This window comes from Lampris incognitus, chromosome 2, assembly GCF_029633865.1.
Source record: "Lampris incognitus isolate fLamInc1 chromosome 2, fLamInc1.hap2, whole genome shotgun sequence".
Classification (NCBI taxonomy): domain Eukaryota; kingdom Metazoa; phylum Chordata; class Actinopteri; order Lampriformes; family Lampridae; genus Lampris; species Lampris incognitus.
Window position 1 is genome coordinate 75,320,539 of NC_079212.1, and position 27,755 is coordinate 75,348,293.

General features: G+C 45.6%; 1 protein-coding gene across 2 annotated transcripts in view; it reads left to right on the top strand.

The window, feature by feature from the left end:
- The first annotated feature begins 2,876 nt into the window (after positions 1-2,876).
- Positions 2,877-27,755, top strand: part of nelfcd (negative elongation factor complex member C/D) — a 34,464-nt gene continuing 9,585 nt past the window's right edge. Inside the window, exons 1-10 of one of the 2 annotated variants that reach the window (XM_056273587.1) lie at positions 2,877-3,055; positions 5,253-5,365; positions 5,645-5,754; positions 5,918-6,027; positions 6,304-6,411; positions 7,569-7,721; positions 9,654-9,784; positions 11,286-11,451; positions 11,540-11,674; positions 22,114-22,253. In XM_056273587.1, the coding sequence (XP_056129562.1) occupies positions 3,002-3,055; positions 5,253-5,365; positions 5,645-5,754; positions 5,918-6,027; positions 6,304-6,411; positions 7,569-7,721; positions 9,654-9,784; positions 11,286-11,451; positions 11,540-11,674; positions 22,114-22,253 (1,220 nt within the window). In that variant the 5' untranslated portion in view covers positions 2,877-3,001. The remainder of the gene's footprint in view (positions 3,056-5,252; positions 5,366-5,644; positions 5,755-5,917; positions 6,028-6,303; positions 6,412-7,568; positions 7,722-9,653; positions 9,785-11,285; positions 11,452-11,539; positions 11,675-22,113; positions 22,254-27,755) is intronic. The other variant, XM_056273588.1, reaches the window with a different exon arrangement.

A 27,755-nucleotide genomic window follows, 5' to 3' on the forward strand; every position in this document is an offset into this window, starting at 1 on the left:
TTCAGTCGCCAGCTTACACCCCGAGAGCGCAAGTATAGTACTTTTGACAGGGAACTCCTCGGTCTCTGGCTCGCCGTCCGGCATTTCCGTTTCCTGCTAGAGGGCCGCGAGTTTACTGCGTACGTGGACCACAAGCCCCTCACGTTTGCCATGTCCAAAACGGCCGAGCCATGGTCCGCTCGCCAGCAGCGACAACTCTCCTACATTTCGGAATTCACTACCGACATCCAGCACGTCGCTGGTAAGTCTAACCAGGTAGCTGACTGCCTCTCTAGGGCAGTGATTGGAGCGGTCCACCTAGGCTTGGACTATGCACAGATGGCCGCTGACCAGGCCACGGACCCGAGCATCCTCCGTCTCCGGACCTCAGACACGGGGCTCCGCCTGCAGGACGTTCCTTTCAGCGACACAGGTGTCACCCTCCTGTGTGACGTCGCCACAGGACAGCCCAGGCCCATCGTCCCGCATAGCTGGAGACGCCCCGTATTTGAAGCTGTGCACGGCCTCTCTCATCCAGGCGGTAAGCCGTCCGTGCGCCTGACCTCTGCTAAGTTTGTGTGGGAGGGACTTAAGAGAGACGTGAAAGCGTGGGCCGACTCGTGTGTTGCCTGTCAGCGGGCTAAGATACACCGCCACATTAAGGCGCCCCTGGAACGCTTCGAAGTGCCGGAGAGACGATTTGACCATGTCCACGTCGACCTGGTTGGTCCCCTAACCCCCCTCCCATGGGTTCACCTACCTCTTCACTGTGGTGGACAGGACTACACGCTGGCCTGTAGCTGTTCCCCTGGCATCCACGACGTCTGCTGATGTGGCCCGGGCTTTTATTGGGTCGTGGGTCTCACGTTTCGGTACGCCTTCCGACCTTTCATCTGACCGCGGGCCAGTTTACCTCAGAGCTATGGAATGCTGTGGGTGAGGCTCTGGGCGTCAAGCTTCATCGCACTACCGCCTACCACCCTCAGGCGAACGGCCTATGTGAGCGCTTCCACCGGTCCATGAAGGCTGCGCTTCGGGCTACTCTCAAGGACTGCAACTGGGTCGACAAGCTCCCATGGGTCATGCTGGGCCTGCGGACCGCCCCGAAGGAAGACCTACAAGCCTCCTCTGCGGAGCTGGTGTACGGCACGCCGCTGCGAGTCCCAGGCGATTTCATGCCCAACGCAACGCGTCCCTGGTCAGCTGTGGACCAACGAGCCTCCTTGCTGGACGGGGTCAGAGCTTTCACACCCGTCCCTACCGCCCAACACGGCGCTCCGGTGTCCCAGGTGCCCCCAGGTCTGCAGTCAGCGGACTACGTGTTCATCCGTCACGACGCACACCGCCCCCCTCTGCAACCCCCTTATGACGGCCTCTTCCGCGTCCTGGAACGGGGAACTAAGCACCTGGTGGTGGATTTTGGGGGCACGGCCGAGCATGTTTCAGTGGACCGAGTTAAACCCGCACACCTGGACTTGACGCAGCCGTTGGAGTTAGCCCAACCTCCTCGTCGCGGTCGTCCCCCGGCTCCGCCTCCTCCCCCCGTGGAGGCCCGCGCTGCCTCTTCTGCTCCTCAGGCCGACCTCCACAGGCCCGCGTCAATGCCTCCCAGAGACACTCCGGCCCGTTACCCGGAGCCGCCGTGGACGGCCTGTCGTCCCCCCGCGCCTGCCTGACTCCGATTACTAGGGCGAATTCTGGGGGGGCTCATGTGGTGGACACGTATTGGGGACAGAATTCAACCCAGGAACTAAGGGTTAAGTCATGGTTGCCCTGGCAGGTTAACGCAGGGTTAAGTTGTGGTTGTCCAGCCAGTTTTCTGATTATTCTTGCCGCCTCCGCTCAGTCGAGCTGTGGTTTTGTTGTCTCTCTGATTTACCGTTGATGAAAGAAAGTTGCCTACACGGCTAAAGTGTGAACCTACGGTCTTCTCCGTTCCTTCGGCTCTACAATCATCTGTTATTTTGCGGATAGCAAACTGCGCTCCCGCCTGGGCGAACCATGTCGTTGCCGATGACTCCCAGAACTCTGGCAATTTGAGAGAAACCGCGGGGATTTTGTCAACCATGTTCGTTTGAAAGATTGTCTCTGATATCTACCAAGAGACAAACGTCGGGGTCACCAGCGTAGAGGAGCTCAATCAGGAGTCGTGACAACTTTCTCTTTCGGCTACACAACGTGCACCATTTATTCCTTCACCATAACAACAACAACAACCCGCGCAGTGGAAGTGTACCGCTGTAAACCCGAACCGAGAAAACAGCAGCTGTAAACAAACGTTCCTACCAGCTCAGTATGTCCGGCAGCTCTTTCCCCCCATTTTTTCCTTTTTGTTGTTTATGTTTTTGTCTGTTAATTTTTGCTTTAGTTTGTTTTATCTTATCTGAGTGTGTCTTGAATATAAAACTGAAAAACGGAAAGTTTTATATATATATATATATACATACATATACATACATATATACATATACATACATATATATACATATATATATATACACGTGTATATGTACATGTATATGTATATATACGTATATATGTATATGTATATAACTAGACGATTGCAGCAGCGCTGCATCGAGATAATAGAAGCTTCCTATTCAGGCGCCTTCCTTCACCACCCGGGGCACGAGACCGTTTCTTCTCATGCACCTTTATTTATTTATTTATTTATCGACACGTTTTTATTTTTTATTGACATGTTTAAATTCTACATACAACACATACAACAAAGGAAAGAGGGGGGAATAAAAGTAAACAAAATAAATAAAATCAAATAAATAAAATTAAATGAAAGGGAGCGGGGTCGTAGGGGTCCGTGCGCCTTTAATTGCAACACCACTGAGAGCACCCGCGTAGTGGGCGTGGCTTACGGCTGTCACACGCCATTTTCCTGTCGCTCGCTAGGCTAAAGAGCCCGCAGCGTCTCGCACTGAGCCGGTTTAATCTCAACGTGACGAAGGACAACGACAGCAGGTCCGTCGTGAAGGCGTCCGGGGTGGTGTAGGCGCTCTGACTCGTCATGGACGAGGACTACTACGCTGCCGGGGACTGGGAGTGCTCGGAGGGCAACACGGTAAACTCAGCTCCGGACTTGTTGCTTTGCTAGTTGGCTTGATTTGAAGCGGGACGTTAGCTGCGTAACATGAACCATACGTAACTGTGCGGTGGGTAGCATAAGCGCAGCTCGGGTTATAAGCGCACACAGCTCGGGTTATAAACGCGCAGCTCGGGTTATAAACGCGCAGCTCGGGTTATAAGCACAGCTCGGGTTATAAACGCAGCTCGGGTTATAAACGCATACAGCTCGGGTTATAAGCGCAGGTCGGGTTATAAACGCAGCTCGGGTTATAAGCGCAGCTCGGGTTATAAACGCACAGCTCGGGTTATAAGCGCACAGCTCTGGTTATAAGCGCACAGCTCGGGTTATAAACGCACAGCTCGGGTTATAAGCGCACAGCTCGGGTTATAAACGCACAGCTCGGGTTATAAGCGCACAGCTCGGGTTATAAACGCACAGCTCGGGTTATAAGCGTACAGCTCGGGTTATAAACGCACAGCTCGGGTTATAAACGCACAGCTCGGGTTATAAGCGCACAGCTCGGGTTATAAGCACAGCTCTGATTAGCCTGGACGTCAAGAAACGTGGGCTGGAACATGTCGGGAGCTAATCAAGCTGGTTTTTACAACATCCGTTTTGTAATGTTGAGCATTTGTCCAGTTCACATGAGACACCTAATTTGATGAGCTGCGAACGACCCTTTAGCCCTCTACCTCAAAAAGCCATGTAAAGTTTTTAACCAAAACGTTGAGAGAGCTGCGGACCTAACTAAGGACGTGTAAGTAACGAGCATACGTGCATATTTATGAATGAGCTGCACACCGTTTTACAAGCTGCACCTCACAGACGAAACCCTGCGCGATGCTCCCGAAGTTATGGGAACACTTTGACTAACATATAGTAGACCTGACCTGTGTCAGTCATTTCACAATGTCTGAAAGCAGTGACTTTTGACGTTGCTCTGGAAAGGATAAATACATCACAAACAATAAGCTGGACAAGTTTTGGGGCATTTGGAACATCTTCTGTAACTTCCAGGAGAATCGTAATGTTGAAGTAGATGGCTGGAATGTTGGATCATCTGGGTAAATATTCAGTATACATCATTTGGGATTAAGAGGCACCCCTTTACCAATGATCTGGCTGGACAGATCCAGCACCTTCTTCCAGAAACAGATTATCTGGGGGCATTCCCACATACCCCCAGGTAGTCCAATATTGGGGGTCGTCCTCTGTGTGGAGTTTGCATGTTCTCCCCGTGTCTGCATGGGTTTCCTTCGGGTGCTCCGGTTTCCTCCCACAGTCCAAAGACATGTAGGTCAGGTGAATCGGCCGTACTAAATTGTCCCTAGGTGTGAATGTGTGTGTATGTGTGTGTGTGTGTGTGGGGGGGGGGGGCTGTGATGGTCTGGCGGCCTGTCCAGGGTGTCTCCCTGCCTGCCGCCCAAGCATCCCCACGACCCAGAGAGCAGGATAAGCGCCTTGGATAACGGATGCTGGGATATAGACCCATTACGAAGAAGGAAGTATATATATAGATATATAAAATATGACCTTAATATTTATTATTGAGTGGTTGTGACACGTCACACTCAAAATGTACGGTGCTGAACAATATGTTACGTTATCTTTTTAAATAATCTCAACGCTCATCGAATTTGTCAGACACGAGTCTTTATATATACGCGTATATAAAGGTGACAGTGTTGGCAGCATCCAGGCTACAGTTTCTGCCCTTCTCTATGAGCTCAACAAACGCTTTAGTTTGTGAAATGATGAATCAACTCCTTTATACCATCAATTTGTCATATTTGACCATAGGTCCGATGACCCAGGAATTTTAGCTCATACTTGATGAATTATTAATGAAGTCCTGGGTAGCAGGATGCCCGAGTAATTTGTGGACAGTTTGTACTTAACGACAACTTGTTTTCACTCATTTGTTGTTGCTGCTTTTGCATTTCACTGAGTGTTGTTGAACTTGCAGCCTCTGTGTGATTGCATGAATATGGTCAACTTTTCTAAAGAAAACCAAATATTCAGCCGGTACATCAGCCTTGTCTGCAGTATTTTCTCAACTCTTGATTATTTCATGGAGAGTGAAGAGAAATGTTCCACTGCCTCTTCTTAGACCAGGACAGTTGGAGACTTGAACAAGCATCTTCACCGGTTAAAAAGAAAGGTATAAGCTAAAAGCAACCATCTTTTTCAGGACGATGGTTATGTTGAAGGAGAAAATGATGGGAAGGTCCAGGAAGACTGTCTACAGAAGTTCTCCAGCAGGGACTATATAATGGAACCTGCTGTCTTCAACACCCTCAAAACGTATGTGCCAGACTCATCACCAGGACAGATCATATGCGTAGAGCACTGCTATGTGGTATAGACCGATGTCTTCTGGTGCTGAGAGTCAACTCGTTGTGCATCACACATCATTTCTGGTTAAGAAAAAGTCAGTAGTGGCTGTCTTTTCCTTTGTTGGTTCTGTCAGACAGAATAAATGACATCAGTTTAGGACACTGACTCGTCTATGCTAAAGTGAGGAAACATTTGCCCGAGAGCCATTTTAAAACAGAGAAAATGAAACTATTTTTTCCTCTCCAGATATTTCCAAGCAGGTGGTTCTCCAGAAAATGTTATCCAGCTTCTATCTGAAAACTACTCTGCTGTGGCCCAGACTGTCAACCTGTTGGCAGAGTGGCTTATCCAGATGGGTAAGCACTGCAATACAAGATTAATGTCTTCATACAAATCCTGTGCATTATTTAGCCTCTTATGGGTGTGAAGTTTCATAGCCATGTGTAATTAATTTATACGCACCAGTTTTTTAAATTTCTTTTGAGTGGAGTTTGTGGATTAAAAACATGTTTTCTTTAGGTGTAGAACCAGCTCAGGTTCAAGAACGTGTTGAAAATCACCTCAAGAGTCTTCTGATAAAGCACTTTGACCCTCAGAAAGCAGATTCTATCTTTACTGTGGAGGGAGAGGTGAGATTTCACAACTAACCCCAACAACTACTCACACCCCGATGAAGAGTAACATCGGATGAATAGCATATAGATCACATGGAATGATGAGTAACATTGACTGAATACCATATGGGTTTGATCATCAAGTTGTTCCATGATACCATGACTTTGCTTCTAAAAGAAAGGCAAGCTTGCCACAGTTTTTTTAAGCCTTTTTTATTGTCATCTAACTCGTACGAATCTGAAAAAATGGCATGTTTAATGGATTCAAATCCAATCTCCTGCTTTGTTTAGACTCCTGCTTGGCTGGAACAAATGATAGCCCACACGACATGGAGAGACCTCTTCTACAAGCTGGCCGAAGCTCACCCCGACTGCCTGATGCTCAACTTTACCGTGAAGGTTTGATGACCTTACCAGAATTGACTGTTGTACAAAGTAAGATGTACTTAGCCGAACAGAAAACACAGTGGTTACCAAGCACAAGGTAACTGACTTGTTAAGAGCAATGTTCTTTCACAAAGCCAGACAGCCATCTTGTCAAGCTGATGGAGGTCTGGAAAAATGTAAGCACAACAGTTGGTTAGAAAAGACAGCCACACGTAAAACCAGTAAATTACGCTAGAAAGAACTGAGGCGCTGGCGCTCACTTGTACTGTCTTGCGAACAACAACACATTTGTTCTATGCTAGTGAAACTTTGAAAGCATGGTCTCAAACTTTGGCTTGAAAGAAATTATGACCACAGAGACTTCACCCAGTGCATCACATGTTTACAACAGATCCGTCGATTTGACCAAGGAAAATAAACGCAACCATACACTATTATTGTTTGTGTAGCTGCAATAAACAAGGAAACTTGTTTCTGCCAAACAGGAAAACTAGAACCAAGGTCTACAGACTGAAATGCTCCCAATACTTGTTTGATCCGGCTTCAGCAACGTTTTGATCTGAAGCTGGATAAAATAAGTATTGGGAGTGTTTCAGTGTGCAGACCTCACTACTTTGTTCCATGTTTTGTAATGTTTTTCTTGCACCTAAATATTTTTTTCTGGATGTGCACACACTTGGTTCCTCTTCAGACAGGAACACTAACCAGGTGTGCTGTTTTTTGAGGTAAGCCTCATCAAACTTGTGGCCAATCCAATAGCTGCCCTAAGATTTTCAAGGTCTCGTCATCCCAATGTTTTTTAGAACACTTTCTCCGGACCCTCTGTCAGTGTAACAGGACAAAGGTCTGACTATACTAGATGAATTCCGAAGTACCATCAACTTACCAAGATGGGAATTCACAACGTATCCTAGTTCAGCAAACATGAATCTGAGACAATCCAGGAAAGGGTTAGGGTTTGTTGTGTGGATGTAGTCGAGCACGTTCCAGCTGTGGGATTTTCATAACACAGGTGTGTGTGTGTGTGTGTGTGTGTGTGTGTGTGTGTGTGTGTGTGTGTGTGTGTGTGTGTGTGTGTGTGTGTGTGTGTGTGTGTGTGTGTGTGTGTGTGTGTGTGTGTGTGTGTGTGTGTGTGTGTGCATACGCACTGGCACATGTTTATATGGCAGCTTATTTCAGATGCAGGGTATCAAGGAGAGATCACCAGTGTGTCCACAGCTTGCCAGCAGTTGGAAGTGTTCTCCAGAGTTCTCAGGACCTCTCTGGCCACGCTGCTAGATGGAGGAGAGGAAAACCTGGAGAAAAACCTGCCAGAATTTGCTGTAAGAGCTTCCCTGCAAAACTCTTAAATATGGGGTTCACTGAATTAGTTTTTTTCTTCTTCTGATTTGAATTTCTTGGTTTCATTTGACTGCACCAGATTTGTGTTTTTTTAAGGCTATATCTTATGTAGGAGGTACAAACTGAAAGAGATTGGAGACTGCAAGGTGGTGACGGGAGAATTGTAGCTAGGCAGCATCGTATGGTGGCATGTTGGATGGCTTTGGAGACCAAGAAGAGGAAGAGAGTGAAGGCAGAGCCAGGGATCAAATGGTGGAAGTTGAAGAAGGAAGACTGTTGTGTGGAGTTCAGGCAGGAGTTAACACAGGCACTGGGTGGTAGTGAAGAGTTGCCAGATGGCTGGGCAACCACTGCAGAAATAGTGAGGGAGACAGCTAGGAAGGTACTTGGTGTGTCATCAGGACAGAGGAAGGAAGACAAGGAGACTTGGTGGTGGAATGAGGAAGTACAGCAAATTATACAGAGGAAGAGGCTGGCAAAGAAGAAGTCAGAGAGATGAAGAAAATAGACAGGAGTACAAGGAGGTGCAGCGTAAAGTGAAGAGAGAGGTGGCAAAGGAAAAGGCGTATGGTGAGTTGTATGAGAGGTTGGACAGTAAGGAAGGAGAAAAGGACTTGAACCAACTGGCTAGACAGGGAGCGAGCAGGGAAGGATGTGCAGCAGGTTAGGTTGAGCTGTTGAAATAGACGGTTCAGATATTTTTTAGAAAGTTAGATTATTTCAGAATTGTCGAGACTTGTTTGACCAAGTTGCCAGGCTCATTTAATTTTCTATGAGAAGAGCAGCGCAGGAGATGGGGCGAATAAGCACAATGGGTGGGGTGGCAGCCTGTAACAATTTGAGAAATGCTGAATTCTTTGGTGACATGAGCAATTTATTACCTGCCAGTAACCAGTCAGGTTCATACATGTTTCTTCTTACCTACCATCTTGAAACGTGGATAAGAAACCCATGTATAGTCTGTTGATTCTCAGTCTTATGAAGTGTTGCGCTACAGGACGACCACGTTAAAAAGACAAAAAGAATGACAAAGAAACAGGTGCCTCCAACAATAAATGCAATGATAGACTATACATGAACTGATTGTTCTCAACACACCAGAGCTACATGGAGGAAGAAGAAGGACATGGCGACAAATCCACAAGCCGTCAACACCTGTGAGACACTGCCCCATGTCTGAACACGGCTCGAAACTTAAATAAAACTTTGAAGTTTTCTAGAAAAAAATTATAACAATATGGCATTATTTTCATCCAAAATCTTTTGTAATCATGGGCATCCGGGTAGCGTGGTGGTCTATTCTGTTGCCTATCAACATGGGGCTCGCCGGTTTGAGTCCCCGTGTTACCTCCAGCTTGGTCGGGCGTCCCTAGAGACACAATTGGCCGTGTCTGCGGGTGGGAAGCTGGATGTGGGTATGTGTCCTGGTCGCTGCACTAGTGCCTCCTCTGGTCAATCGGGGTGCCTGTTCAGGGAGAAGGGGGAACTGGGGGGAATAACGTGATCCTCCCATGTGCTATGTCCCCCTGGTGAAACGCCTCAATGTCAGGTGAAAAGAAGCGACTGGTCACCACATGTATCAGAGGAGACGTGGTAGTCTGCAGCCCTCCCCGGATTGGCAGAGGGGGTGGAGCAGCAGCTGGGATGGCTCGGAAAACAGGGTAATTGGCTGGATACAATTGGGGAGAAAAAAGGGGGGGGGAAATTCCCTCCCAAAAAAAAACTTTTCTAATCACAGCATTCTCTTTTCCTAAATGTCTGCCAAAAGAGGACGTAATCAAAAAACTTGATGATGGCACAAGTGGTATGTGATGGGAGAGAACCTGCATACACATGGCTGTATGAACGATGGTGTTCTTCCTCTGTTTCCTTCATACGAGGTTTGCTTAGTTAGTCCTGTCTGTGTGTTATAGAAGATGGTGTGTCATGGAGAGCACACTTACCTCTTTGCCCAGGCCATGATGTCTATCCTCGCTCAGGAAGAGCAGGGGGGATCAGCCATGCGCAGGATTGGCCAGGAGGTACAGAAGTCGGCACACCAGAGGTATCATTGTTTCTTTCTCCATCACCACTGTGTAATGAACTGTAATTGGGGTGGCACAGTGGTCCTGTGGTTAGCACTGTTCTCTCACAGTAAGAAGGTCCTGGGTTCAAACCCCAGTCCAGCCCAAGTTTTTTCTGTGTGGAGTTTGCATGTTCTCCCGGTGTCTGCATGGGTTTCCTCCAGGTGCTCCAGTTTCCTCCCACCTTCAAAAAGGCATGCATGTTAGGGTTAATACTCCTGCCTGTGCCCCTGAGCAAGGCAATGGAAAGAAGAACTGGTGTTGGTCCCCGAGCGCTGCAGCTGCCCACTGATCCTGTACAATAGGATGGGTTACATGCAGAGAACACATTCATTGAAAGAACAAACCACGTTGTAAGAATACAATGACAACATAAAGTGGCTTTCATTCAACTAGTTGTGAACCAAGGTGTGTGTGCTGTGTGGACGCAGGCTTTTCATCCATTAATACCCTGGCTACATTGGACTGTTTCACTACTCAGGCATGAGGGATCAATCAACATATTTACATACAAGTTAAAAATTAGAATTAGGGATGTCCGGGTAGCATAGCAGTCTATTCCGTTGCCTACCAACACGGAGATTCCGACTAGAATCCCCGTGTTACCTCCGGCTTGGTCGGGCGTTGCTACAAACATATTTGGCCGTGTCTGCGGGCGGGAAGCTGGATGTGGGTGTGTCCTCTCATCACATAACTAAGTATTCCAGTGTGTCCTCTCATCACATAACTAAGTATTCCAGTGTGTCCTCTCATCACATAACTAAGTATTCCAGTATCCTTCTCTTCACACAACTAAGTATCCCAGTATCCCTCTCATCACACAACTAAGTATCCCAGTATCCCTCACATCACATAACTAAGTATCCCAGTATCCCTCTCATCACACAACTTAAGTATTCCAGTATCCCTCTCATCACATAGCCAAGTATCCCAGTATCCCTGTCATCACACAACTAAATATCCCAGTATCCCTCTCATCACATAACCAAGTATCACAGTATCCCTCTCGTCACATAACTAAGTATCCCAGTATCCCTCTCATCACATAAATAAGTATCCCAGTATCCCTATCGTCACATAACTAAGCATCCCATTATGCCTGTCATCACATAGCTAAGTATCCCAGTATCCCTCTCATCACATAACTAAGTATCCCAGTATCCATGTCATCACATAAGTAAGTATCCCAGTATCCCTGTCATCACATAACTAGGTATCCCAGTATCCCTGTCATCACATAACTAAGTATCCCAATAGCCATGTCATCACATAACTAGGTATCCCAGTATCCCTGTCATCACATAACTAAGTATCTCAGTAGAATATGGTAGCGAAAGGTCTTTATGTAGCATATAATGTTTATTATTGGGGAAGAATTCTGCCTCCACAATAATAATCTTGGGTGGTGTGTGTGAATGGAATTTTGGTAAAGATATTTGTGTTTACTGTTGTGGATTACAATGATTGTAATTTATATTTCAGAGGTCATGATGCCAGTCAGATAACCCTTGCACTGGGCACAGCAGCAGCGTACCCCCGAGCCTGCCAAGCCCTGGGTGCCATGCTGTCCAAAGGTGCCCTCAATCCCGCTGACATCACAGTTCTTTTCAAGATGTTCAGTAGCATGGACCCGCCTCCTGTGGAGCTGGTAAGAGCTGAGCAGCCCTGACTCAGTTTATAGTCATCACTTGGTGCTTTGGTAATGTGTTTTTCAAATGGTGCTCTTCTTCTTTCAGATCCGAGTGCCTGCCTTTTTGGATCTCTTCATGCAGTCATTGTTTAAGCCCGGCTCAAAGATCAACCAGGACCATAAACACAAATACATTCACATACTGGCATATGCTGCCAGCGTGGTCGAGACATGGAAAAAGGTATGGAGCATGGGAATACTGTTGATACAGCCAGAGGGAAGTTTGCAGTTTCAAAATAATATAGTGTTGTGTTGACCAGGAATGTGTGCTACATTCACATGCAGTCATTACAGTGGAACAACATGAAATGCAATAAACAGAAGATTACTTTCTAACCGGACGTGCAGCAAATGTGTCAAAATGTAAAGAAAAAGCCTTAATGCATTTTCCCATATTGCTACATCATACAGAACGCAATTAGAGGGTATTTTCTTTCGAAGGAGGAAATGATAAATTAATGCCAGAATTGAATGCAACCCACCCTGAAATGTAGTCCTCTCAGCTGTATTGCTTTAAACTAAACGATGCTTTAAATGTGACAAAGCTAAATCTTAAGCTAATTTTTATACCTCTCCAAACGATGTAGTTTTCACAGCATCCCCATCAAAACATTTTTATACATCTCCAAACGATGTAGTCTTCACAACATTCCCATCAAAACATTTTTATACCTCTCCAAACGATGTAGTCTTCACAGCATTCCCATCAAAACATTTTTATACCTCTGCAAACGATGTAGTCTTCACAGCATTCCTATCAAAACCTTTTTATACCTGTCCAAATGATGTAATCTTCACAGCATTCCTATCAAAACCTTTTTATACCTGTCCAAATGATGTAATCTTCACAGCATTCCCATCAAAACATTTTATACCTCTCCAAACGATGTAGTCTTCACAGCATTCCCATCAAAACACTGTAGTAAATGTGCTAAACATGTAAAGTCTACTGTAATTGCTGTCATCCACAAAATTGGGGTTGCGGTTGAGGGACAAGACAGAGGCTTTGTTTATTTATTTATTACGTTATTAATCCATCCATCCATCCATTATCCAAACCGCTTATCCTGCTCTCAGGGTCGCGGGAATGCTGGAGCCTATCCCAGCAGTCATTGGGCAGCAGGCAGAGAGACACCCTGGACAGGCTGCCAGACCATCACAAGCCTTTATTAATCCCTGCAAGGAAATGCTTTCTCTGCATTTAACCCATCATAGCCGTGTAGCTAGAAGCAGTGGACAGCTGCCGTGCAGCGCCCGGGGACCAACTCCAGTTCGTCTTGCCATGCCTTGCTCAGAGGTATAGACAGGAGTACTAACCCTAACATGCATGTCTTTTTGATGGTGGGGGAAACTGGAGCACCCGGAGAAAACCCACTGCAGACACGGGAAGAACATGCAAACACAGGATGACCTGGGATCAGGCCTCGAAATTAACTTTTTTCCTCAGTGTCCCACAACTGTCCCGAATTCTCTTTGTATTGTCCCGGATATAACCAACAGTGTCCCAAATTTTAATTCTTGTCATCGCCCCCTTAATTATGCAGAATACATATAATTTGATCCTTTTTTGTCACTTAATCATCACACCATGGACTCTGGTCCACCATATAAGTTTAAAATACTTATTCTTTTATTAAACATATGAATATTAGTTTCGGGAGTTTCTGGAGTCGGCAGTATTGGGGCTTGCATCAGGGGGCTGTTTATTCAACAACCTCAGCATTTCTTTCTTCTTCTTTTTTTATAAATTTATTTCTGATTTTCCCCTTTTTCTCCCAATTTAGTGGCCAATCGATCCCTATTTTAATTCAAACACCCACCCTCGTACTGTATGCGTTCGCCAACTGCATCTCTCCGGCCGGCAGTCTTGAAGGATTCGCGACTCCAGGCCGAACCACTGCTTTTTCCGACACCCAGAGACGCAGTCATGTGGCGAACACAAGCTCCGCCCCCCTCCCGAAGACAGCGTTGCCAATTATCGCTGCTTCATCGAGTCCGGCCATAGTCAGATCTGACGAGACCGAGGTGCGAACCCCTGTCCCCAGTGGGCAACTGCATCGACACAAAGCTGATGCTTGGACCGCTACACCACCGCGGACTTCTTCTTCTTCTTCTTCTTGTAACTGTCATTGATGATGGTCTATCGCTCTGGCTCCATGAATGTTGCATTGGCGCGAGTCTAGCAGCAGCCACTGGCAGAGTGGATGACGTAGAATGCATTCTATGATTTGCATGAACAGGCGATTGACTGCCCTATCGTGAGGTGCCGCAAGAACGTAAGCCTTCTGTAGTTTCGCCGTTCACACGTTTTTATTAAATTATTCAAACGACAAAGTAACATCTAGATACTCACAATTAATGACTTTGCAAATAACACCTATTTTGAAGTTTACTTTGACATTTTTTTCACTGTCCCGGCATTGTCCCAGACAAAATATATTTGTGTCCCAGTAGGATTTTTTATGGTCCCCCGGACATCGTTAATTTCGAGCCCTGCCTGGGATGACCCCCAAGGTTGGACAACCCCGGGGTTCAAACCCAGGACCTTCTTGCTGTGAGGCAACAGCACTAACCACTGCGCCACCGTGCCGCCCATTGGTACTATTGGTAAAAGTCACTGGTACTATAATGGACGACATTGTTTTTCACTGTTGAATGTGTGTTGACCATATTCATATGGGGGCCATTTTGCCGTCACGCCACACAGGGTGGGAACCTTGACATGAGTGGCCATGTCTCAATGCTATGTGCGTGGTTGTAACTCAAGTCAGACAAAATATATCATTTCACCAGTTCCCCAAAGACAAAATCCAGCCAAAGGAATGAATTATTCAAATCCTGAGAGATGTCACCTAATATGACCGAAGTGTCAGTTAACTTTCTGTGTTTAAATGAACAACTGATCAAGACTGATCAGTTGTTGTTTTTTTTCCTGAGCTCAGTTTTTGGGAAGGGGATGACAGTGTACTATTAGCCAGAGGGCAGTAACGTGCCTGGCAGTGTGTAGTCTGCTGGAAATTGTAGTTTCAAAAGTGAGATATTGACGCCGCAGTAACAACAATGAGCATAATCCCTTGCCCACCCTGGTGTGTTTCAGTTTTTGCAGAGTAGAGACACAGCAGGAGTTAGCAACGTGTGATGGCTGAGGGAGAGAAGAGGAGCAGAAGCAGAAAGGAAGAGGAAGAGCAGCATCAGTAGTGTTATTTAGGGTGCAGTCTGTAATGGAAATGGGAATCAGATCAGTCGCTCCACAACTGAAAGCCAAACACTGGGGTCGAAGGTGGTTTCTTTTGTCTACCTTTTTATTCTAAGCTGGACTGAGCTCCTGCCGACAGACTGGATGTGCCATCTGCTAAACCACCTGAGTTTTTCATCCAACTTGAGATTGAAATGGAAAAAAATTTACAACCACAAAATTTGGAAATACTGGCTAAAATTGATGGTATTTTATAGTATTTGGATCTTTTTAAATGTAATTTCAAGATAAGTATGTTTTTAAAAATGGTTAAGCTGGTCAAAGTCAAAGTAAATGAATGATGTGTGACAGCCTGATAACCACCAGTCAGATAGATCTTTTCCGGCAGTACAGGTGCTTACTGACTGTTATCTTTACTATCTTGTTACAACGAGTAGTGTCTGCGGTAATTTCATGATAAACATAATCCCAGTGTGTGTCGGCCCTGTGATGGCCTTGGCGGCCTGTCCAGGGTGTCTCCGCGCCTGCCGCCCTGTGACTGCTGGGATAGGCTCCAGCATCCGCGGAACCCTAAGCGCAAGATAAGCGGTTCAGAAAACGGATGGACAGATGAAGAAAATAACATTTAGTGTTTGTTAAGGTTATTAAGTGTACTGGTACCAGTCTTCAAGAATAACGGTGATGTGCAGAGCTGTAGTAACTACAGAGCTGTAGTAGTTACAGCGCTGTAGTAACTACAGAGCTGTAGTAGTTACAGAGCCATAGTAGCTACAGAGCTGTAGCAACTACAGAGCCGTAGTAACTACAGAGCCGTAGTAACTGCAGAGCCGTAGTAGCTACAGAGATGTTGTAGCTACAGAGCCGTAGAAGCTACAGAGCCGTAGTAGATACAGAGCCATAATAGATACAGAGCTGTAGTAACTACAGAGCCGTAGAAGCTATAGAACCGTAGTAGCTACAGAGCCGTGGTAACTACAGAGCCGTGGTAACTACAGAGCCGTAGTACCTACAGAGCCGTAGTAGCTACACAGCCATAGTAGCTACAGAGCCGTAGTAACTGCAGAGCCGTAGTAGCTCCAGAGCCGTAGTAGCTCCAGAGCCATAGTAGCTCCAGAGCCGTAGTAGCTCCAGAGCCGTAGTAGCTCCAGAGCCGTAGTAGCTCCAGAGCCATAGTAGCTCCAGAGCCGTAGTAGCTCCAGAGCCGTAGTACCTCCAGAGCCGTAGTAGCTACAGAGCCGTAGTACCTCCAGAGCCGTAGTAGCTACAGGGCTGTAGTACTTACAGAGCCGTAGTAGCTACACAGCTGTAGTGGCTATAGAGCCGTAGTAGCTACAGAGCCGTAGTAACTACAGAGCCGTAGTAGCTACAGAGCCGTAGTAGCTACAGAGCCGTAGTACCTCCAGAGCCGTAGTAGCTACAGAGCTGTAGTACCTACAGAGCCGTAGTAGCTACAGAGCCGTAGTAGCTCCAGAGCCACAGTAACTACAGAGCCGTGGTAATTACACAGCCGTAGTACCTACAGAGCCATAGTAGCTCCAGAGCCGTAGTAGCTACAGAGCTGTAGTACCTACAGAGCCGTAGTAGCTACACAGCCATAGTAGCTACAGAGCTGTAGTACCTACAGAGCCGTAGTAGCTACACAGCCATAGTAGCTACAGAGCCGTAGTAACTGCAGAGCCGTAGTAGCTCCAGAGCCATAGTAGCTCCAGAGCCGTAGTAGCTCCAGAGCCATAGTAGCTCCAGAGCCATAGTAGCTACAGAGATGTAGTAACTACAGAGCCGTAGTAGCTACAGAGCCGTAGTACCTCCAGAGCCGTAGTAGCTACAGAGCTGTTGTACCTACAGAGCCGTAGTAGCTACACAGCCATAGTAGCTACAGAGCCGTAGTACCTACAGAGCCATAGTAGCTACAGAGATGTACTAACTACAGAGCCGTAGCAGCTACAGAGCCGTAGTAGCTACAGAGCCGTAGCCGCTACAGAGATGTACTAACTATAGAGCCGTAGCAGCTACAGAGCCGTAGTAGCTACAGAGATGTACTAACTACAGAGCCGTAGCAGCCTACAGAGCCGTAGCAGCTACAGAGCCGTAGTAGCTACAGAGATGTTGTAGCTACAGAGCCGTAGAAGCTACAGAGCCGTAGTAGATACAGAGCCATAATAGATACAGAGCCGTAGTAGCTACAGAGCCGTAGTAGCTACAGAGCTGTAGTAACTACAGAGCCGTAGAAGCTACAGAACCGTAGTAGATACAGAGCCATAATAGATACAGAGCCGTAGTAGCTACAGAGCCGTAGTAGCTACAGAGCCGTAGTAACTACAGAGCTGTAGTAGCTACAGGGATGTACTAACTACAGAGCCGTAGCAGCTACAGAGCCGTAGTAGCTACAGAGATGTTGTAGCTACAGAGCCGTAGAAGCTACAAAGCCGTAGAAGCTACAGAGCCGTAGTAGATACAGAGCCATAATAGATACAGAGCCGTAGTAACTACAGAGCCGTAGAAGCTACAGAGCCGTAGTAGCTACAGAGATGTTGTAGCTACAGAGCCGTAGTAGCTACAGAGCCGTAGTAGCTACAGAGATGTTGTAGCTACAGAGCCGTAGTAGATACAGAGCCATAATAGATACAGAGCTGTAGTAGCTACAGAGCCGTAGAAGCTACAGAGCCGTAGTAGATACAGAGCCATAATAGATACAGAGCTGTAGTAGCTACAGAGCCCTGTTAGCTACAGAGACGTAGTAACTACAGAGCTGTCATAGCTACATAGCCACAGTAGCTACAGAGCTGCAATAGCTACAGAGCTGCCGCCCAGTGACTGCTGGGATTATGCTCCAGCATCCCCGTGACCCTGAGTGCAGGATAAGCGGTTCAGATAATGGATGGATGGATGAAGAAAAGAACAGTTAGTGTTTGTTAAGGTTATTAAGTGTACTGGTACCGATCTTCAAGAATAAGTGCAACGTGCAGAGCTGTAGTAGCTACCGAGCTGTAGTAGCTACAGAGCAGTAGTAACCACAGAGCTGTAATAATTACAGAACTGTAGTAGCGCTGTAGTAGCTACAGAGCAGTAGTAACCACAGAGCTGTAATAATTACAGAACTGTAGTAGCACTATAGTAGCTACAGAGCTGTAGCTGTAGCTGCTATAACGTAGTTACGACAGCTCTGTAGTAGCTACAGAGCTGTAATAACCAAAGCTGTAGTAACTACAGTGCTGTAATAGCTACAGAGCTGTAGTAGCTACAGAGCTGTAGTAACTACAGAGGTATACAGTTGATCAGCCACAGCATGAAGATATGGGAGTGTAGTCGAAGTGACGTTAAGATATGGAAGAGTAGTGGAAGCGAAGTTAAGAGGAGCAGTGATGATCAGCAAGCAGCAGTGTTATCTCCAGCTCGGTTGTGCATCCCTACACATACAACTGGCCGTTCTTTCTGCAACTGTGAAGGAATTGAAAGTATTGTGACTGGATTTGAGAATTGTGTATATTGTGGAAAAGAGAGCCTTGGGGTTGGTGGAGCAGAGTGTATGAGGTGTGAGTGGTGGGAGGAGCGGGCTGTGATGAGAACGTCTTTGTGTTGTTGCAGCTGGTCTGAGGGCTTCCACGGCATTAATGCCCTTGTAGGAAGCACTAGTTGTAAAGGCAATGTTGCCGCTGTGCCATTTGTAGCAGTTTTTTCCCCTCATTGTAACCGCGCTCAAGCCAGTTTCCTGCTGTCTGTCTGTCTGTGCGAAAGTGCCCCCACGTTCCTCCCATTTCATTTACGTCACTAGCAACCTCTGACCCTGTGCACTCATTTACAATTGCCCAGCGCCACTGATGGGTTGGAAAGCAGCAGTGTAGGGTGTAACACATGGTCTAACATTACGTTAGCTAACTAGCTAAGCAGCTCTAACAGGTGAGTTTGAAGATAAGTTACATGCATAACGTTACCATATTTCGATCGATCATCACATGTGACTATATTAGGTCCATATTCTGGTACTTAATCCTATATTCCAAATAGACTGAATAAACTCAGCCTCCGCAAATATTCCTGTATAACGTTACCTTCTCCGAATGTGTTTTCCCGCTGTAATTCCCTTGCCTTAATGCTTTTGCTATGTCTCCAACTGCTGTATGCTGCTAGCTAGCTAACCAAACTAGCAATTTATTGAGAACTTTTTAAAGCACAACAGGCAGTTGCAAATACCACACAGCTACCATAATATGTTGTGTTTAAACGAATTGGTAAGAATAATTGGCCATGTTTTTGTTTATTTTGCTGGAAGTTCATATCTTTCTGTTAACCAATTTAGCTAGCTATATCGCTATGTTGGCTAGCTAGCAAGCATTCATCATGCCCAATGTCGATATGGCACCACTCTCCGTATCGGGAGGGAGAAAAAGTCCACATCCTTATAATAATTGAAATGTAGTCTGCCGGCATTAATGCGATAAGCAAAGTTCCATTTGTCAACCAATGACCATATGACCGTTAGATTTACATGATTCAATCTGAACATTACCTATTAATGTAGGAATATTGGTGTGCATTAAACGTATTCAATAATTGCAAGTTGGAATAAAAAAAAGTGATAGCCCAATTAATTGCACGCATTTATTCATAGCTGCTACATTATTTTTTCCAGCACTATGCCGCGAAAAGAACACAAACGATTATAAAATGAAAGGCTACTCCAGATATCTGCTGCTCAAAGCAGAACACTGGATTCCTTTTTCATGAGGTGAGTTTAAAGTAGCTAGACAGCTGGCTAGGTAGAATAATCTTATATGCAGTGTTTATCTCTCAATAAAGGTGAACTTATGTTGTGTGAAGTTGAATCGTGAGCTTTTTTTTTTCTTTAAAAAAATCTGTGATTCTATGAGCAATATCTTAAAAGTGGAAATATCGACTTACAGGATGTAATTTAGGAAACTGTTGTTGAAATATTTAGATGTGCTTGGGTGCACAAGAATGGACTGGCTTGTTTTCGGTGTGATACGTGGTCTTGGGCACCAAGTCTATGCAGCTCATTGTTCTTCGGTGGTTCTTCGGCAGTGGGTTTCGGGATGTATTACGATATAGCGCCACACGGGGAGTGATGCCACCATTGCAATCATAAATTCCCCTGAATGCAGTAGTAGTCTTTACATAGGCTCTGTGAGCACAAGAATAGTGCGAGAGATGGCACACAATTTAAGAAAGGCAGCCACCTTTCAGTTCTGAAGGCAAGACTGGCTTAATGTAAATACATTGTAAATACCATTGTACGTACACATACAACTGCTGTGTACTGTTATAAATTATTATTGTTATAATCATAACTATATAATATGGTATATAGTTATATAACATATAATAAATATATAAATATATAGTATATATTTCAGTATATAATATATTAGTATGTAATATATAAGCGTAATAAGTTATAAATTATTCAGCCACAACAAAACTCAGCAGTAGTTGTGACATACGTTGCTGTGCGTATGTACTCATTTACAGTATTCTATTATTACATTTATTTCTTTTGTTTTTTTCTTTTTCTTGCCTTTTTTTGTGAGTAAGTACTACAAGCTACTGTAAACCCAAGTTCCTCGTATGCAAAAGCACACTTGGCCAACAAAGTTGATTCTTATAGTGAAGCCAAAGGAAGGAGCATCACTGGTGCAGAAGTAAACTTCAACAATGTTTTACCGCTCTGTTTCATATCACAGCCAAAACTATCACTTTACACACATAACATTCACCCCCCCCTTTCTCCCCCAAATGTACTTGGCCAATTATCCCACTCTTCCGAGCCGGCCTGGTTGCTGCTTCACTCCCTCTGCCAATCCGGGGAGGTCTGCAGACTACCACATGCCTCCTCCCATACATGTGGAGTTACCAGCTGCTTCTTTTCACCTGACAGTGAGGCGTTTCACCAGGGGGACGTAACACTTGGGAGGGTCACGCTATTCCCCCCAGTTCCCCCTCCCCCCGAACAGGCGCCCCGATCGACCAGAGGAGGCGCTAGTGCAGCGACCAGGACACATACCCTCATCCGGCTTCCCACCCACAGACACGCCACTTGTGTCTGTAGGGACGCCTGACCAAACATTCACATGTTACTTGGTAAAGGACGATGGGTAAAGAGTAAGACAGTCCTAGAAAAATAAATTCACAAGAAAATCTCTCCAAACCATGTGGATGACTACTTTTCATTATTTATCGCGACATTGTAGTAGAAATGAAGTAGAAGGTTTCTGGACAGTATGTTTGTATGGTATTGGAGGAGTTATCCACTCATAAGTTAGTATAAGAGATTTAGTAGTAGACTAAATCAGCTTGACTAAAATCTAAGCCAAATTCTAAACTAAGCTTTCTCTTTAGTGTTATATTTTCTACTATTTGGTGAAAGTAGTTATTTATGAACTTCACATTTCCTTAAAAAGTTGCATCCTTTGTAATTAGTGACCACAACACTTGCCTACTGTTAGCCATTCAAGACATACTCCAAGACATGTTGGAGTAGTTGTCCACTTAGTTTAATAAAATAGATGTAGTAGTAGACTAAATCCATAGTAGTTTAGCTAAATTCTAAGCCTAACTTAAGTTTTCTCTGTCGTGTTCTATTTTCTACTATTTGGTTAATTATAATTAATGGCTCCCTCCGGATTGGGGATGAGTTTAGTTCCTCAAGTGAAGGAGTTCAAGTATCTCTGGGTCTTGTTCACAAGTGAGGGTAGGATGGAGCGGGAGATTGACAGGCGGATTGGTGCATGCAGCATCACCAGTAATGCAGACGTTGTACTGGATGGTTGTGGTGAAGAGGGAGCTGAGCCGGAAGGCAAAGCTCTCAATTTAAAAGTCAATCTTCGTTCCAGCCCTCACCTATGGTCATGAGCTTTGGGTAGTGACCAAAAGGGTGAGATCGTGGATACAGGCGGCTGAAATGAGTTTCCTCCTTAGGGTGTCTGGGCGCAGCCTTAGAGATAGGGTGAGGAGCTCAGACATCCAGAGGGAGCTTGGAGTAGAGCCGCCAGTTGAGGTGGTTCGGGCGTCTGATTAGGATGCCTCCTGGGCGCCTTCCTTTGGAGGAGACCCCAGGGTAGATCCAGAATTCGCTGGAGGGACTACATGTCCAATCTGACCAGGGAACGCCTTGGAGGAGCGTACCCCAGGAGGAGCTGGAGGGCGTTGATGGGGAGAGGGACATCAGGAGTGCCGTACTTAGCTTCCTACCGCCGTGACCCGACCCCGGAGAAGCGGCTGATGATGAATTGGTTAATGATGAACTGCATGTTTCTGACAAAAGTTGCATCTTTTGTCATTGTGATTTGTGACTACCACACTTGCCTCCCGTCAGTCCTTCAAGGCATAGTCTGTTTTACCATTCAGAGTTCACTTAACTTGCCCTAGTGTCTCTAACATGTTACACCTTCTTTATCCTTCCCCCCCAGAACAAACGAGTCAACATCAATAAGGATGAGCTCAAGTCTACTTCCAAAGCCATAGAGACTGTCCACAACCTGTGCTGCAATGAGAACAAAGGTGCTACGGAACTGGTGGCTGAACTTGGTACTCTGTACCAGTGCATTCGGTGGGTAGATTGACAATCATCAGAATCGGAATCAGAATACTTTATTCATCCCCGAGAGGAAATTAGGCTCTATTACAGACACACGCTCTAGTAAGAAAAAAACTAAAAACTAACAAGAAAATAGAAACAAATAGAAACAAGAAAAACAGAAACAAATAGAAATAAAAGATAAATAAGAAATAGAAATAAGAACAAAATATATCAACAAGCATGGTGCACATACAATGCATCCGGAAAGTATTCACACCCCTTCACTTTCCCCACATTTTGTCATGTTACAGCCTTATTCCAAAATGGATTAAATTCCTTTTTTTTCTCATCAATCTACATACAATACCCCATAATGACAAAGCGAAAAGGGTTTTGTAGAAATTTTTGCAAATTTATTAAAAATAAAAAACGGAAATATTGCATGTACATAAGTATTCACACCCTTTACTCAGTACTTGGTTGAGGCACCCTTGGCAGCGATTACAGCCTCAAGTCGTCTTGGGTATGAAGCTACAAGCTTGGCACACCTACTATATTTGGGGTATTTCTCCCATTCTTCTCTGCAGATCCTCTCGAGCTCTGTAAGGTTAGATGGGGAGTGTCGCTGCACAGCTATTTTCAGGTCTTTCCAGAGATGTTCAATGGGGTTTAAGTCTGGGCTCTGGCTGGGCCACTCAAGGACATTCACAGACTTGTCCCGAAGCCACTCCTTCGTTGTCTTGGCTGTGTGCTTAGGGTCATTGTCGTGTTGAAAGGTAAACCTTCGCCCCAGTCTGAGGTCCTGAGCGCTCTGGAGCAGGTTTTCATCAAGGATCTCTCTGTACTTTGCTCCATTCATCTTTCCCTCGACCCTGACTAGTCTCCCAGTTCCTGCCGCTGAAGAACATCCCCACAGCATGATGCTGCCACCACCATGTTTCACTGTAGGGATGGTATTAGCAAGGTGATGAGAGGTGCCTGGTTTCCTCCAGATGGGACGTTTGGCATTCAGGCCAAAGAGTTCAATCTTGGTTTCATCAGACCAGAGAATCTTGTCTCTCATGGTCTGAGAGTCCTTTAGGTGCTTTCTGGCAAACTCCAAGCTGGCTTTCACGTGCCTTTTACTGTGCAGAGGCTTCCGTCTGGCCACTCTACCATAAAGGCCTGATTGGTGGAGTGCTGCAGAGATGGTTGTCCTTCTGGAAGGTTCTCCCATCTCCACAGAGGAACGCTGGAGCTCTGTCAGAGTGACCATCGGGTTCTTGGTCACCTCCCTGACCAAGGCCCTTCTCCACCGATTGCTCAGTTTGGCTGGGCGGCCAGCTCTAGGAAGAGTCCTGGTGGATCCCAACTTCTTCCATTTATGAATGATGGAGACCACTGTGCTCTTCGGGACCTTCAAAGCTGTAGAAATTTGTTTGTACCCTTCCCCAGATCTGTGCCTCAATACAATCCTGTCTCGGGGGTCCACAGACAATTCCTTTGACTTCATGGCTTGGTTTCTGCTCTGACATGCACTGTCAACAGTGGGACCTTATATAGACAGGTGTGTGCCTTTCCAAATCATGTCCAATCAATTGAATTTACTACAGGTGGACTACAATCAAGATGTAGAAACATCTCAAGGATGATCAGTGGAAACAGGATGAACCTCAGCTCAATTTTGAGTGTCATAGCAAAGGGTGTGAATACTTACGTACATGCAATATTTCAGTTTTTTATTTTTAATAAATTTGCAAAAATTTCTACAAAACCTTTTTCAATTTGTCATTATGGGGTATTGTGTGTAGATTGATGAGAAAAAAAAAGGAATTGATCCATTTTGGAATAAGGCTGTAACATAACAAAATGTGGGGAAAGTGAAGGGGTGTGAATACTTTCCGGATGCACTGTAACACCCTATCTATACTGCACTACCGCAGCACACAACAAGCAGCACAAACAAAACCCGACAGGGCCAAGCCAATGACCATTAACTCCCAAGTGTCTGACACTCTGAGGGAGGAGCTGTAAAGTTTGATGGACACAGGCAGGAATGACCTCCTGTGGCGCTCTGTGGTGCTTTTCGGAAGAATGAGTCTATTACTAAAAGTACCCCTGTGCCCGACCAGCACGTCATTGAGTGGGTGGGAGACATTGGCCATGATGGCACATAACTTCAACAGCATCCTCCTCTCAGAAACTGCCGCCAGAGAATCCAGTTCCACCCCCACAATGTCACTGGCCTTGCAGATCAGTTAATGAGCCTGTTTGCATCCGCTACCCTCAACCTGCTACCCCAACACACAACAGCAAAGCACTGGCCACCATAGACTCATATCACATCCTGAGCATTGTCTGGCAGATGTTGAAGGACCTCAGCCTCCTCAAAATGTAGAGATGGCTCTGTCCCTTCTTGTAGAGGGCATCAGTGTTCTTAGCCCAGTCCAGTTTATTGTGTATATACACCCCCAGGTACTTGTAGTATTCCAGTGTCCACACTGACCCCCTGGATGGAGACAAGTTTCCCTCTCCACAAAGTTGCCCGGTTCCGTTGCTCATGTGTGAAGTTAGGAGATGCTTTTATCCAAAGTGACTTACAAAAGAGTCAGTGATTGGCAGATAAACTGAATGTTACCAACTGGCATCATAGAGGACTACATATAGTCCATGGGCCAGACGATATTTCGGTACACTCAAGGTGGCAAAACTTACTTATAATTTTTGAAAGGATCTATGTCTGTAGATGATATTTTGGTATGATAACCATTCCTGAGTGGCAGCTGTATCACAGTTATCAGCTCATGAAGTTAACCACCCGCTAAACTAAATTGCATTTTAGACGCTGGTGCATATCCTGGTTTAGCCTCATGGTCAGGACATTTTTCAATGTTCTATAATATTGTCTTTGGTATCATTTTAAAGGGGACCTTCTTAGCTTTCATTCAAGCCCTGTTGTGGATATTTCTCACAAATATAGAGGTCACTTGAGCTCTTCAACCCGTCAATAACACACATCTTTCTGCAATTTTCGCCTAAACTATATACTTTCTTTTAGCCCTGTGGCATCTAGGAATATCAGGGACACAAAACACAAAAACTGGAATACTCACAGGACTGTAAAGATTCAGGAAATGTATAATATACCCATACTATTTCATTGTGTGAGGTCATTGTGAGCCTTAAATGAGAACTAGACCAAAGCCAGTTAGGTCACAAACTGGTCTCTATACATTTGTTTAAATACACAATCAAAATACATGATAAAAAGGAATACCATAGTGAGGTAATGAACTATTTTAATATTTTAAACAACATTGACATTTACATATACTTAGTCAATGATACATGTAATCCCATATCATTAGTGGGTATATGTAATGGTAATGGGTAGGGTAATGGGTATATGTGAATATGGTTACATTATTGTTATCAAGCTCTGGGTAACTAAGTCCAGAATCAACATCCTGTGCATCAATAGACTACTACCACAGTAATACCATCAGAATCATCACACTGTCATTCATCAAACTGCTCGTTTCTCTCATCATCTGACTCCCCAAGTTCAAAGTCCAGTTCTGGACCATCCTGCTGTTTTTGGTTACTGCAGGTCTGTAACCTGCACATGTCTGTGCATGGAAGTCCATTTGACAGGCACATGCAGCTAGGCATTTTGCATGAATGCACACACTTGCATGTTAGCATTTCCAAGACCACATCTGCTGCAGGTGGGGAGCGCATCCAGTAAATGGCCAGCTTGCCTTCATCGTCTGTCCATCCATACTCAGTAGGGCTTGGCACCACAGGGTTAGCCTGCAGACAGCACTTCCATATTGCTGCCTGATAGTTGGCTCGTTGAACATGGATAAAGAGACAGTCTCTACATGGTGGCAGCTGGCTGGACTCAACCTCTCCCCTTTTGGTGCAGAAGAGCTGGTAACGCAGTTTGTTCACCTCAGCAGTGCTGCTATTAGCAACATACATCCGACAGGTGAACTGCTCAATTTTCTGGAACAGCTCATCACTCACATTCCATGTCTGTCCCAGTTGACTAAAAGTCTCTTGGCAGGAAGTGTGCTTTCTCACTATCTTCAGGGCATTCAGCTTCCCTCGGCCAGCGAATGCACTGACAGTGTCGCAGCCTGTGAAGGCATGTCAGCCAATTAGGCTGTCACAGATGCTGTCTCCAAGTGAACTTGCCAGTTTGATGATGTCGACAAACCGTGTGCGGTTCTGAGTCCCACACTTCTGGTAGATGGGACAGATGATGTCCTTCTGGAAGCCAAGACAAAGCACCATGACATCAGTGTCCTCAGCTGTGATGATAACTGACTTTGAGCCCGCATTTGCTGCATGCAATGCATGCAGGAGCAGACGGGTGTCAGCTTCTTCATGTGTGGAGTGCAGTTCTGCTGCTTCCTCACACCCATCTTCTGTCAACTTGTAGCAGGTTTCCTCACAGGTCATGTACAACACCTTGCCATGCAGCATAGCTCTGTATCGTGGGAGTTTCCACTCTTCCACCAGAAACTTGATGAGACTGGTCTTGTTGGAGGAACTGCACAGAAATTTTCTCCACTGCTGGACGTGGTGTCCCCCTGCAAGATTCTTGTACTGGAGAGTGATGTCTCCACCCCGGTTCAGTCGTTCAGCATCTTTGATTGAAGTCTGGTGATAGACATCAAAAACAACATCAATCCTCCCACTCTGTGCTCCCTCATGGAGGACCTGGGTCAAGGCTGACTCTGCCACCTGTGCAAAGGTTTTGTTGTTGCCATTCATTTTTTGGACCAGGCTCATCCCATCAATGATGGAAGTAGATGGGATTGGGATGTCTTCTGCAGGAGATACATTCTTTTCAAGCTCTCTGGCAAGTGCAGCCTTGTTTGTTTTTCGTAAGGACCCATCAGCATTTGTCAGTGCCCATGGTAGTGGGCCCAAAGGGTAGGCAAGGACATCCTTCAGATTCACCTTTCTGCTTTCAGCCACCAGGATCATGTGACTGAAAAGGTTTCTATCTGCCTTCAGAACCACATCCTGTGCTTTCTTTCCATGAGCTTGTTTTGTGCTGACATTGGAGAATGTTTTCAGACTTTGCTTGGTCATCTTGTCGTGGAATTTCACAGGTGGTGGGTCTGCATCTAACCTTGTTTGCTGGAATGCTTGGTAGGCCTCTTCTCCTTTCTCAAGAGCTCTCAAGAGATCTATGGTCACATCAGGTGGAGCCATGTTGCCAGTGGAGAGGCTAACCAAATCAATCTCCTCAGGGGACATAGGATTGAGCCAGTTATTCTCCATAAGGTCCATGAGAGACTGGACATCTGCTTCATCTCTCTTGATCCTTGGACTCTGTAGATCTGGATGAGACCATTTGCACCTGCCTTGACCTGTCAGGTCTCTCAGCTGTCTGAGGTACATGCTTCTATACTCAGCTGTGAGATAATATTTGGTCACAGCTCCTGGCTTCAAGCTGAATCCCTTTGTCCCTCCAGCTGTTTGGGTGTCTTTGTTCACCGTTTCTTCTATAGCTTGGTCAACAGGGATTCGGCCAAA